Source organism: Euleptes europaea, chromosome 12, assembly GCF_029931775.1.
Source record: "Euleptes europaea isolate rEulEur1 chromosome 12, rEulEur1.hap1, whole genome shotgun sequence".
In the NCBI taxonomy this organism is placed as follows: Eukaryota; Metazoa; Chordata; class Lepidosauria; order Squamata; family Sphaerodactylidae; genus Euleptes; species Euleptes europaea.
Genome location: NC_079323.1, coordinates 53,039,633 through 53,052,975, shown reverse-complemented (window position 1 = coordinate 53,052,975; position 13,343 = coordinate 53,039,633). Strand labels below are relative to the sequence as shown.

The window sequence follows — 13,343 nt, the reverse complement described above, 5'->3', positions numbered from 1 at the left end:
GCCGCTCAATCGCTGGCTCTCTTACACCCATGCCTCTCCCCGGACCCCTTATTTAGTTACCTGCCCCTAGGAGGGGGCTTTCCAAACCATTTTCACCAGACTGGATTCTGCCCAATGCTCATCCCGCCAAAGTTGTGACAAAGTTCAATACAACATTCAAAATTAACATAATAACTATTTCTTAGCCTAACCACTAAAAGGAGGGTGGGTGGTTTGAATCCCAAGGACGGACTGACCTACCTGGCAGCTGGGTCTCCTTTTATTCCCCGCAGTCGGACTCAGAGACTGCTTTCAGTCCGCTCGAGCCGCTGCCGTTCCCGCACATGACCAACCACTCTCTCCCACCTTTCTACCAGCTGGGAGAGAGCTGATTGGGCGCGATGCGGCCACCCCCGGAGAGCCCAGCCAAGCAAGCATCAAGGAGCACAATCGCCCCCTTTTTTCTTATTGCCTGCTTGCTGCTCCTTCCCTTACCTCTAGCCCTGGCAAAACGGGACTCCAGTTAATTCTGGAACCCATTAGCTTTTCTATCAGTATTGTTAGCTGCTCTGAGTCCCCCCTTGGGAAGAAAAGCAGAATAGAAATAAACGAAATAATAATACCTTTTCATCCCCAAAATCCATTGTGGAAGCTTGTCTTGGACTCAGGTAATTAATATGGCATGTTAAGTTCATTTTCTCAGTTCAAGGCACTCCAGCCACAGCAATGATTAGAAGCTTTCTACCTTTCACTTTTGGTCCCAGTCATCACAAGGGCTTATGTAAAAATAAGTGAGTGGCTGGACTAGAAGGTAGGGTTGCCAAACTGCAGGTACTAGCTGGAGATTTCCTGCTATTACAACGGATCTTCCGCTAATAGAGATCAGTTCACCTGGAGAAAATGGCTACTTTGGCAATTGGACTCTATGGCATTAAAGTCCTTCCCCTCCCCAAACCCCACCCTCCTCAGGCTCTGCCCCAGAAACCTCCTGCCGGTGGAGAAAAGAGACCTGGCAACCCTACTGAAGGGGATGGTTCTTTCTTCAATATTTTTCCTGCTGGCAATAAAGATCTACTGCTTCCATACTCATATTTTGTGTCCCATTTTTTCCACATGTTTTACACCTCCTTTTTCTAGTGTAGAGAAGGATTGTTTACATGAAATATGACTTCGATAACTCTCATTTCTCTTAAGGATGGTTCAGACTTCCAGGCACTGCCTATGTTGGTTTTGACCCACCATGTTGGTTTTGACTGCCATTTAACTACCGTATCTAAAATAGCTGATGCTGACAAGTTAATATGAAAATCATATGGGCCTAACAACAAGTATTTCAGATCACCCCTTGTGAATATATCATCTAAACTTTTGTAATATAAAATGGCAGTGGTGGTCAGAAATCATCAACAACAGCAACAAAGATCTGGGTCCTCAGGAAATTGGATGGCTTTGCAAGGGGGAGACTTACTGTAAGTGTCCATGTTTTCATATTCTGTTTTGTAAATATGCACAGGGACTCAGGTATGACAGCTGGCCTGCTTGTGTTCAGCTTACTTCTCACAATGCCTATTTCTTCATATGAACAGTCCTGATGATTACACAATTCCACATGGTCTATATCCTCAATTATTGTAGATATAATCTGCTGCATCTCTCACAACCGGAAAAAAATGTTACTATGATTATGGAAATGACTGGCAGCTATACTGTATATGCAAGATTACAACCATGAACATTTAGAAGTGCTCACATAGATAAAATAAGGATTTGTATCTTCTGACTCTGAATTTTGCATGTACATGAGTGTACCCCCCTAGCTGAATTTCTAGACATTTTTGGATTTTTCTTTGGACTGTTTCATGTGTGTGTGAAAGAGAGAGAAAGGAGGGGGAGCCACTCTGAAATTATGGATCAGAGCAGCATTAATATGTTGTTAATTAATAATTTAAATAAACAAAAACATGATTCATGGTGCAATTTGTCATGAATTCACTTGAAGAGGTGTTTTTTTGTTTCATGTAGGTCTCTCACTGCATTCAATGAAAGAATCCTACCAACTGCACAAACATTCCAGCCAGGAAAGTAACACAATTAATACTATCTTTTCTTCTCAGACTTTATAAACAAGCCCACTAAACCAATGTATATGAATTGAAGCCCATGTAATCTCATTGACTTCATGGTAATATTCAACTCTAATACTGTTTTTAAAAGTTAGTAAAGAAAATCCTTTCATACTTGTTTGGGAAAGAGGGGCGGAATGGTACTGAATGCTAGTTTAATTTTTTAAATATAACTTTCTCCTTCCAAATGTGAACTTTCTTTGGCCACTCAGTGAACACTTCCTTGATTTCAAAGAAAGGGCATAATGTTCTTATTTCTAGCCGAAGGAGTGCTCTTGACTTGGCACACTAACATTTTCTGTGATTTTCTTTCAACAGCATCCCAGTTCTCTCTTCAGGAAGCTGATTGGGAGACTATTTGCTTGTCCTGGGCTGTTGTTTTAGATTATTGTAATAAGGAGGAATAAAGGCCCTCTTTTAATTACACCATAATGTATCTTTGTCTTTTTTTCCAATCTGTGTTCATTGAAAAATCAACTAGAAAACATGCTTTCTTTTAACTTGGGGAAAGATGTCTGCATAAGAATCATACATTTAATCTCTTGATGTTAGCAACAATGGATAGGATCTCAAGGTGTGCCTTCCACTCAGGAATAAATCCTTAAAAGGCAGAAGGACACCTTTGACCCTAACTAAATGTCATTTCCAGTGTAGATCGATTTTTCCTAGTTAAATATTGGGGGAAGGGTGTAGCTTTGAAAACTGCCAATTGGTAAATTCTTAAACAAATGTCCAGAGAGCAAATTTTGAATGGGGAGATGGGGAAGTGTCAGGGAAGGATTTTGTGTTGATAACTATGTAGGAAACTTAACAGTAAACGAACTTCGGTTTACTCATATCATACCGGGCACAGAAGAAAAACCAAACTTCCTGCACAAGCTTCACCTTTCTACAGAAACCACACTCCAGTTCTCTCACGAAACAAACAAACAAAAAAAACGTCATGGAAAATGTGAAACCTCAAACAATTGTTTGCTGTAACTGAAGATAAGGTGTTAACAATGTAGTTCTAAGCAGATATCAGCCAATTTAGAAGGGGACAACTCTGTTTAAGATTGCACTGCAAAGAGGTCTTAGGTGTGCAATCTTACCATCCTCCATAAATGGTTTAACCTTATCTGTTCTGGACTTGAATTACATACAATTAAATGTGAGGTTTTCTACAATTATGTTGATTACCTAAAAGCAACAACACCGTATTATAACAGCAGCCTATTAGTAATGTAATTAGAACAATAGAATTGGATGGACCAATACCACTGCCTACAATTTGTGTTAATTAATTTCTTAAAAATAATATTCTTCAACCCGCAAATCTTTAATTACAAGTTTACATATGAATTGTACAATAAAATTGCCAGTCTAATAGAAAGTCAAAGTGGGAAAACTGATAAGTGGGGGGGGGGGGGGAAGCACTTAAGTCTGTCAGTGTTTTGCTCTTATCATTTTAAGCCGTTGGTTGCTGATGCTTTGAACAAAATACATTTTCCTTTTTTGCCAGTTTAACAATGCTACACTTCCTAAAGAAATACAGTTCAATCATGCTTCATAAACTCCATACCAACTATATTGCTAACATAAAACCTGAACCTTGGGGGTTTGTATATCTAAAGCAAATGACCCCAGTGATTACTGCCTACTTTATTTGTGCTTCCCATGTGCTCCCACTCCTTTCAAATAACAAGAGAGCGAGAAAGCATTCAAAGGTGCTAAAGGTGCATACAGAACAGCCTATCCCTGTGGTGGTTAGCAGAAAAAAACCCTTACACTTTTCTTCATATTTTTTCCAGAACAGCTCCTTCCTAATTCCTTTTTTCAGACATGCTTTTTTCTCCATATTTAGTTTCATGCTAATGAATATTCCTCCTTTTTCTTGCCAAGGAAGGCTGTAGAAGAGATACAGCAATTCCTGATGCATCTTCCCTGACCTCTTTTAATTACACCGTTGTTTGGGAAGCTTGTACCTATAGATAACCTGACACTGCCAGAAAAACCATTTGAAAATTACTAGGCAAAATCCAATTTGTATGTGTTGTTATGGGAGATGATGCTGAGTAGAAGATGCCCATACATTCACACTTAAAAGGGGTAGTGTGGTGCTGGGATAAGAACATCATGTTGCATTTAAAGCTAGAAGGGCAAGGTTTAAGTCCTTATGAAATGACTTGAGTCTTTTGTTTGAGGAGATAAGGGGAGAATAGAAATGTTTAAATAAAAAGATCAATCAATCAATAAAAATGGATTGCTGTGCGAATAAAGTACTCTGCACACTGAACAGGCTTATAGAAATGAATAACATTTAGCTTCTCTTGAGAGTTGTTAATTCATGGTAAATTTCATTCTCAGTATTACATAGCCCAGAGGGTTGGTCTAGAAGGCATATAATGCTTTTCTGCTGCTGAAGCAAACCAGATACAGTCCTGGATACCAGACCTGCTGCTCCTCTGAACTCTCCAGAGAATAGCAAGGCATGGTGTGGTAAATAAATAAATAATGTGCTGCTTGCAGTGATGCAGTTTATAGGATACTGCAATATTCTCTGGACACCAAAAGAACAATAACAACGCTGCACTATTGCACAGATCTTAATCTTAATGATTCTCAACATTTTCCACACAAACCAGCTTATTAAGCAGATGCAGACTGATGAATACCCTGATATGGTGCTCCTTTGCTCAGCTCTATCTGTAGCTTTGCTGAAAATCCTCACGGCTGTCGCTGAATTACTAATTGCAGTTGCTCCGGAGCCCACCCAAAGATGGCAAAAACACACAGCTGCATTTCAGCATAAGACAATAGTATTCAGTGGCTTGTGTTCCAAGGACTTGAGATAGATAATAATTCCATAGTGTTGAAGTCCTGAAGGCTTCTTGTCACTGGTTTATAAACATGCAACAGTATGCAAATTGGCATTTTTAAGTCCATATTTTATTTTGAACAGTCCATATGCAGCTCTGAAATCGTAACATTTTTGGAGGGTGGGGAAGGGAAAATGCAGGGGAACGGCCCGCGCACCTAATTTGCATCTTCTTGTGTGGGCTTACTTCCTCTAGTGGGTGGGGGTGGGGGTTGAGATGAGAACAGAGAATAGAAGGAGTCACATCCCAAATGTCAAGCTGTGCTTGAAGAATGATAGAAGACAGACTCACACTCTCTCTCTCTCCAGCTATGTAAAAGCCTTGCCTTGAAACAGCGCAAAATTAACAAACTTAGCGATTCAATGGAACTCTGTCACCCCCTGCCGGACAGAATAACTCAGTAAAAAGAGCATCCTGGAAAATGCATTCAAGTCGGCTGATGGAATTTTTCTTCTTCTAATTATATGTTTGTGTGTGCGCACACACATGTGTATGTGAGAGAGAAAGAGAGAGATGTTCTTCTCTGCGACATCTCCTTTGCTTCTTCTTCTTCTTCTTCTTCTTTTTTTTAATGAAATGGAACATAGTGAGTTACAATGAAATACCCGCTGGAAGGGGAAAGCAAGAACCGCTACCAATTTAACTCAGTCTCTACTTCATGCCAAAAACTTGTCTGAACAGTTTGAAATGCTGCAATTAATTTGCACAAAGAAGTACTGTCACCGTGTCACATTCACAGAGCGCACAGCTCCCTCCCCCTTCCAAAACATCCCAGAATCCTGAAGTAACCTAGGATCAAGGCGCAGATCCAAAGCCAAGCCCAGTTTCTGTTTTGACCGAAGGGCTACTCGGATATATATCTGAACACACATGCACTGTACATATGAACACCGCCAGCATACAGCGGCACCCCTTGCCTTTGATCACTTTTTGCCACACAACTGCCGTTCACTTTCAGAATCCATACCTGCCAAGAACCACCTTGCATCAAAACTGCCGTATGCATGCCTGTAGACACACAGACGTGTCACACAAAACAGAACCAAATGTCCGCTCAGGGCAATTTGGGAAGCAAACAGAAGAAAGCTCTCCACACAGAAACCCAGCAAGAGGAAGAGAAATTCCCCGTCCTGGCAGGGATGAAAAGCCCCCAAGAATGTCTCGGGGACCAGGTCTATTCCATCCACCTCCCCCCCCCCCACACACACACCTTTATTTTAAGGAACGCCAAGTTTAATGAATGCATTTTACATTTCACCCCTTTCCCTTCACTGCACACGAAGGGGGGGGGAGGGAACCGGACGCCAAGAAACAAGGACAACCATTGTTCCGTATAACAGGAGAGAGAGAAGCTCCAAGAGAACTGCAGTTAGCATCCTTCGGGCGGCTCTGGGTCCATTCAAAATAAATACATAGCGGCAGGGCTGCTTCCCCACGGAGAGAGGGATTTCAGAGGGAGCCCCAGCACCCAGCAACGGCTTCCGAGACTTGCCAGGTTAATTTGTTTGATATATATATCAATATATATATATCAATATATCAATATATATATCAATATATATATATCAATATATATATATATATATATATATATATATATATATATATATATATATATATATATATATATATATGCTTTTTTAAAAAGAAAAAAAATCTTTCCCGTTCATTTGCATTTCAGAGGGAGCCCCAGCAACGGCTTCCCCACCAAGACTTGGCATGTTAATTTGTTTGATATCAATATCTATCTATCTATCTATCTATCTATCTATCTATCTATCTATCTATCTATCTATCTATCTATCTATCTATCTATCTATCTATCTTTGCTTTAAAAAAAAAAAATTCTTCCCCGTTCCTTTGCATGCCGGAGAAACACGGCCAAGAGGCGCGCCCAAACCCCCAAGCCAGCCGGGCTCCTACCTTGCCCGCTCCCCAGGACCAATCCCAGCAGGTAGAGAGTCGGCAGGTTCATTTTCAGCACCTGCGGCCGGTGGACAGCTCCCAGGTTCGGGGCGCCCAGCCCGCTCCGGCCGCTGCTTCCCCGGCCGCCGCGGCCGCGCCTCCTTCCCTGCAGGGCTCCGGGCTCCGGGCTGGCTCGCGCGCTCGCTCGCTCGCTCTCTGCCCCCAGCCGCGCTTCGGCCAGCCGCGCGCCCCGGCCAGCCCAGCAGCCCCGCGAGCCCGAGTGAGCGCCGGCGCCTCTCCGCGCTTGCCTATATCCAGCAGGCGGCGGCGGCGGAGGAGGAGGAGGAGCCGCTCCACGCGCGCAGGGACGGGGTGGATCCCTCCGCCGGCCCGAACGCACGGGAGCGGCTGCGGCTCTGCTGCGGGAGGGGAGGGCGGCGGGGATTCTTCCGCCGCGCTGGCTGCGGGAGCCCCGGCGAGGCTCCGGCCCCTGACCGCTGGCCGCGGGTCTGCTGGAGGGCGAGGGGGGGAGGGAGGGAGGGGGCCTGCGGCTGCGGGGCTCCAGGCGAGGCTGCGGGGAAGCGGGTGGCCTCCCGGGGGCGCCGAAGGGGGCTCCCCCCCCCCCCGGATGATGTCGGGGATGGGAAAGACCTCCGCCGGAGACCCTGGAGAGCCGCTGCCAGCCTGAGTTGACAATACTGACTTGGATGGACTGGTTCAGTAGAAGGCGGCTTCATGTGTTCGACACGGGACACTGACCTTTTAGGGGAGGGGCTGTGGCTCAGTGGTAGAGCATCTGTTTGGCATGCAGAAGGTCCCCGGTTCAATCCCCGGCAACTCCAGTTAAAGGGACCGGGCAAGTAGGTGATGGGAAAGATTTCAACCTGAGACTCTGGAGAGCCGCTGCCGGTCTGAGTTGACAATACTGACTTGGATGGACTGATTCAGTAGAAGGCAGCTTCATGTGTTCGACACGGGACACTGACCTTTTAGGAGAGGGGCTCCGGGCTGATGGGAAAGACCTCCGCCTGAGACCCTGGAGAGCAGCTGCCAGCCTGAGTAGACAATACTGACTTTCTCCATTTATTCCTTGGAAAGTTTTGCATTGGATTTGCCACTCTTTAGATGCACTTTCCCCCCATCCATATTCTCAAAACTCAACAATAATCCGCCATGCAGAGTTTTGAGAATTCAGATGGGGAAAATGTGCATCTAGAGAGTGGCAAATCCAATGCAAAACCTTCCATGAATAAATGGCCTTTTGATGGACTGATTCAATAGAAGGCAGCTTCATGTGTTTGACATGGGACACTGACCTTTTAGGAGAGGGGCTGTGGGCTGATGTGAAAGACCTCCGCCTGAGACCCTGGAGAGCAGCTGCCAGCCTGAGTAGACAATACTGACTTGGATGGACCAAGGGGGCCTGATTCAGTATAAGACAGCTTCATGTGTTCAACATGGAACACCAACCTTTTAGGGGAGGGGCTGTGGCTCAGCGGTAGAGCATCTACTTGGCATGCAGAAGGTCCCAGGTTCAATCCCCGGCATCCCCAGTCAAAGGGACTGGGCAAGTAGGTGATGTGAAAGGCGGGGAAGTGGCTGGTCTCCAGAGGAGCGCAGCGGGGGGGGGGGGCTGCGGATGTGGCGCACGGATACGGAGGGGATACGCGCTGGGGCTGGGGCTGGGTCAGGGCGGGGTGGGGTGGGGGTTGGCCTGGGGATGCACTAGGAACAGCGCTTGCCCATGGACAATACAGAACTGCCCATAGAGAATGCACGCTTACCCATTGGGAGTAGTGGGAACCATGCTTGCCAACAGAGGACAGTGAGACCACGCTTGCCAATAGGGAGCAGTGAGACCATGCTTGCCAATAGGGAATAATGACACCTCGCTTGCTAATAGTGATGTGCTCCCCCATTAATGTAGAGTCCGATGGAGCAATGAGGGCAAGGAGGCTGGTGTGAGCTTACAGCTTGCTTTATTGGCCAAGAAGGCATAACCGGGTGAGCCAGGATCCAGACGAACAGCTCTGCAATCCTGTCACACCGAGGGAGGGGCAATGCAAGAGGTTTTATAGACTTTTGATATTCCAATACAACATTGATACAATTACTTAACATACGATGTTAGCTTGTTAATGCAACGCCATAAGTTTCTACAGAGCCTGAGTGAGCCTTGCTACATTAATGAATGGTCAGAGTGTTCTTTTGCAGGCTGAAGCAAAAGTATCAGAAAGGGGGAATAGGTGGGAGGGAGGCTGTTCCCTTATGTGAGAGGAAAGATTCCAGCCTTTGGCATGTGTGTGTATGCCTACTTGCTAAAGGAAACGGGGGGCCACTGGGCAGTGGCCTCTGTGAGTTCTGTTTGTACGGTTTATGTGTGTAGCTTGCATGTCTGAATGTGATTACTCAGGCACAACAACAGGAAATAATGACACCACGCTTGCCAATAGGGAAAATTGAGACCACGCATGCCAACGTGGTTTCATTATTCCCTATTGGCAAGCGGCGTCCCATTATTCCCTGTTGTCAAGCGTGGTCTCACTTTTTCCGGTTGGCAAGCGTGGTGTCATTATTCCCTATTGGCAAGCATGGTCTCACTGCTCCCTATTGGCAAGCGTGGTTTCCACTATTCCCAATGGCAAGCATACATTCTCTATGGGCAGTTATGTATTGTCTACGGGCGAGTGCTGTTCCTAGTTTTAGTACGTCCCACTGGCATGCATGTGCAGCGCGACAGGTTGTAGACAGGGCAGGCGGATACTGAAGGCACTGCGTGCTTAGGCTGGATTGCACCAGAAGATATGCTAGGAATGTGTGTGTGTGTGTGAGAGAGAGAGTGTGAGTGTGAATGTGTGTGTGTGTGTGTGTGTGTGTGTGTGTGTGTGTGTGTGTGTGTGAAGGTCCATCAAAGTCAGTATTGTCTACTCAGGCTGGCAGCTGCTCTCTAGAGTCTCAGGCGGAAGTCTTTCACATCACCTACTCAGCTAGCCTCTTTAACTGGAGATGCCGGGGATTGAACCTGGGACCTTCTACATGCCAAGCAGATGCTCTACTACTGAGCCACAGCCCCTCCCCAAGTGTGGGATGAGTTCTTCGTAGAACTGCATATATATATTCTGGATGGGGGCAAAAGGAATACCAGAAAACAAAATGGCTAGGGAGGGGGATAGGGGTGTCTGGAATAACACATGAGATCCAAAGGGCCTGGAAACGAATGACACCAGAATGATAGGTCCAAAGAAAATGCTGAAGGGGGGAATCTAATAGAGAACAGGAGGGATGGGGCTGAAAGGCTGTGAAAGATCGCTCCAGCCAGGCACTCTCTATTTGTCAGTATTCAAGATGGCATTTTCCCAAGCAACTTTACAACACAGAGGACATGTAGATAAAAACTGTTAAATCCGTTTGAACGATTTCTGCAAAGTTATGATCAACCCAATAAACTGTGCGTACAGCAGCAAAAATAAGTAGGCGATGCTTCCAGGGGCCTGGAAGAACAGGAAAAAAAATTCTTGCCTTTGAAAGGAAACAAAAGATGATGCTAAGTGAGGTTTCTAGCTGAGTGCTCTCCACACCACTGGGTCTGTCACTGAAGGAGCTGGGTATGTTTAGCCTGAAGAGGAGAAGACTGAGAGAGGATATGATAACCACCCTCAAATACTTGTAGGGCTGTTATAGAGAGGGTGGTGCTGAGTTGTTTTCTGTTGCCCCAGAAAGTCGGACCAGAATTAATGGGTTGAAAATAAATCAAAAGGGTTTCCATCTAGACATTAGGAAGAATTTTCTAACAGAGCGGTTCCTCAGTGGAACAGACTTCCTCAGGAGATGGTAAGCGCTCCTTCCCTGGAGATTTTTAAGCAGAGGCTAGATGGCCATCTGTCAGCAATGCTGATTCTATGACCTTAGGTAGATGATGAGAGGGAGGGCATCTTGGCCATCTTCTAGGCATGGAGTAGGGGTCGCTGGGGATGTGGGGGTGGTAGTTGTGAATTTCCTGCAATGTGCAGGGGATTGGACTAGATTACCCTGGTGGTCCCTTCCAACTCTATGATTCTATGAAAGGGTCAGTGGATTCTAGGGAAGTCCATGCTAACATCCACCTAAAATGCTTTTAGGAGGGTGTCCTTGGCTGATTTCAATCTTTCTGGGAGATTATGTAGGAAGTGTTTCCTAAAATAGGCTCTTTACCTTGAATTAGGACCAGAAACACAGGGCAAGAAGTATAATGCAATATGATCCCACTGGCATGTACCTGTCAGGAAGTTTCTGGACCAGCTGGCATCATCAAACTATCTTGGGGGTGGGGGGCACCACACAGAACTCATTACAATAGTGTAATCTGGAGGTCATCAAAGCATGAGGGATGGTGAGAAAATAATTTGTCACCGCATCTAATGACAAAAAGTAGCCATGGGAATGAAATGACAAGTGGGAGAAGAACTTGCTTATACTTGAATATGAGCATATGGGCCTAGAAAAAGTGCATAATGTGAATTAGCATTGCTAACTGCCTGGAGGGGGAAAATGTCCTGCCCCTTTAATGGAGCATTAATAAAATGCTTTTTCAGCTTCCCACTTCCACATATTAAGCCTCTATCAAAGGTTTTTGACACAACATACAGAAGGATGCTATGATGGAACTCCTCCTTTTTTAATTTGTTTTGTTCTCGCACATACCAACCCACACTATCTCTGTTGAGACTTATAACTTGTTATGAAACCATTGTCGCTAGTAATGCCAGATCCCTTATTTTCTTTGCAAGACCATCAGTGATAAAATTAAATCCATAGGGGTGTCCTTTGAGGCGCTACTCCCCTTAAATGAGGCGCAAGCCTTCAGAATTTTAGAACTAAGGATCACCGACATTGGGAAACAAATGCTCTTTGCTAGAGCTACAAGCTCTTGCTCACCTTTAACCTATGGTATCTATATGACCCTGAGCTCTTTACCTGGCTACTTTTATACTGTGACCTCCCCTTTCTTGAGACGCCTTTTTATGCAAGCTCGCCTAAATTTCCTCCCCACGGCCTGGACCATGGGCAGATATGCCAAGGTCCCCTACAAGAAAAGGCTATGTTCCTGTGCCGCTGGACAAGTTGAAACCGTGGCCCATGTATTGCTACACTGTAAGCTTGGCTCACCCTTACGGGAACAGATCATTGAACCCCTCTGGAAAGATTGCCCTGGTGGCACCGATAAGGAGCTAGTCAGATTTCTTTTAAATGACAGCTATCCTCAGGTTACTGCAGGGGTTGCTAGCTTCTTGGGACTTATTTTTTAAAAAATTAAACCTCGCATATGATCTAAGGAAGAAACATGTTCCAAATTTTAAAACCTCCTTTTAACTTCAATATGTATTTATTTATTTTTTATGCCAATAAAGGTCTGATTTGATTTGATTTAATAAAAGGTCAGAAATATATGGCACTCAAGAGGCTTTTTGAAGTACAACTTAAAATAGTTTTATTTGTCTCTTCGGGGTGTGTGTGTTAAAAGTCCGGCTAGCAAAGTTTCATAACAGCAATGTGGTTTGAAACAATAACAGAATTAAGGAACTCGAGATGGTTGTTCAAGTGATATATTGTAATACCAAGAACAATTAAACTAGAAAGCTGAAATTTTGTACACAATTACCATCTGATTACTAGAAAGCACTAAATGTTGGGTTTTTTTTAACAGCATGGAAAAGGCCAAATAGAACACCTGATGGAGATCCAACTTTTATTCACACACTTTAATTGGCTTTGGGAGAATTTTCAGAGGCAGTTCAGTGCACAAAATCTGTGCTTACAGAATGCAATCCAAATCAGGGCCAGAGAAGGAGGACAAAATTCCAGGGGGGCTGATCTCTCTGGGAGCCCATGCAGCTGGCCATGTTGTGTGATATGTTTCCATATGGTGCTTGAGCTGATGGCAGAAGAGGGGCCTGAGAGCTTATGGTGGCTTTTGGCAGCCCTAATCTGAATTTACTAGTATATGGAGGATGTGGAATAGAGTGTGTAGCCATGTTCAAGCTGGGCTGTTTGCATCTGTGTCACCAAGGAACTCATAGATTTGGTGACAGTTAAGGCTTGATGTGCACATAATTAAAAGAACAACTTTACAAATACAACATCATGACTTTTGATCGAGATTTTACTCTACGTCCATTTCTAATGTGGCTGCTTATCCATAGTTCCTAGGCAGAACAGAACAAACCATGAATTATATGGACTGAGGCAAAATGACAAGATATCGTTATGGGCTGGCATCCTGTGAGAAACAGGATGATGTTGAACTAGATGTCAGGATCAGGCATCTGTCCCTAGCATCCCATAAGCAAACTCATCCAGGCAGGTAGCTTTGAAGCAGTAATACTTTATTAGGAGCAAAAAGACAGATTTAAGAACTGACTGCCTACACGCAGGTGAGGCCAGTAATGGTGAATACAGGCAGGTTACATGCTTAAGACACTATGGACTGGAAAAGTAAACA

The 13,343-nt window shown here is 44.7% G+C and overlaps 1 protein-coding gene across 1 annotated transcript in view; it reads right to left on the bottom strand.

Moving 5' to 3' along the window:
- The window catches only part of NCAM2 (neural cell adhesion molecule 2), a 271,498-nt gene extending 264,548 nt beyond the window's left edge, over window positions 1–6,950 (bottom strand). The window contains exon 1 of the mRNA XM_056858381.1: window positions 6,884–6,950. Within this exon, the coding sequence (XP_056714359.1) occupies window positions 6,884–6,935 (52 nt within the window). The 5' untranslated portion in view covers window positions 6,936–6,950. The remainder of the gene's footprint in view (window positions 1–6,883) is intronic.
- Between the last annotated feature and the right edge of the window lie 6,393 nt (window positions 6,951–13,343).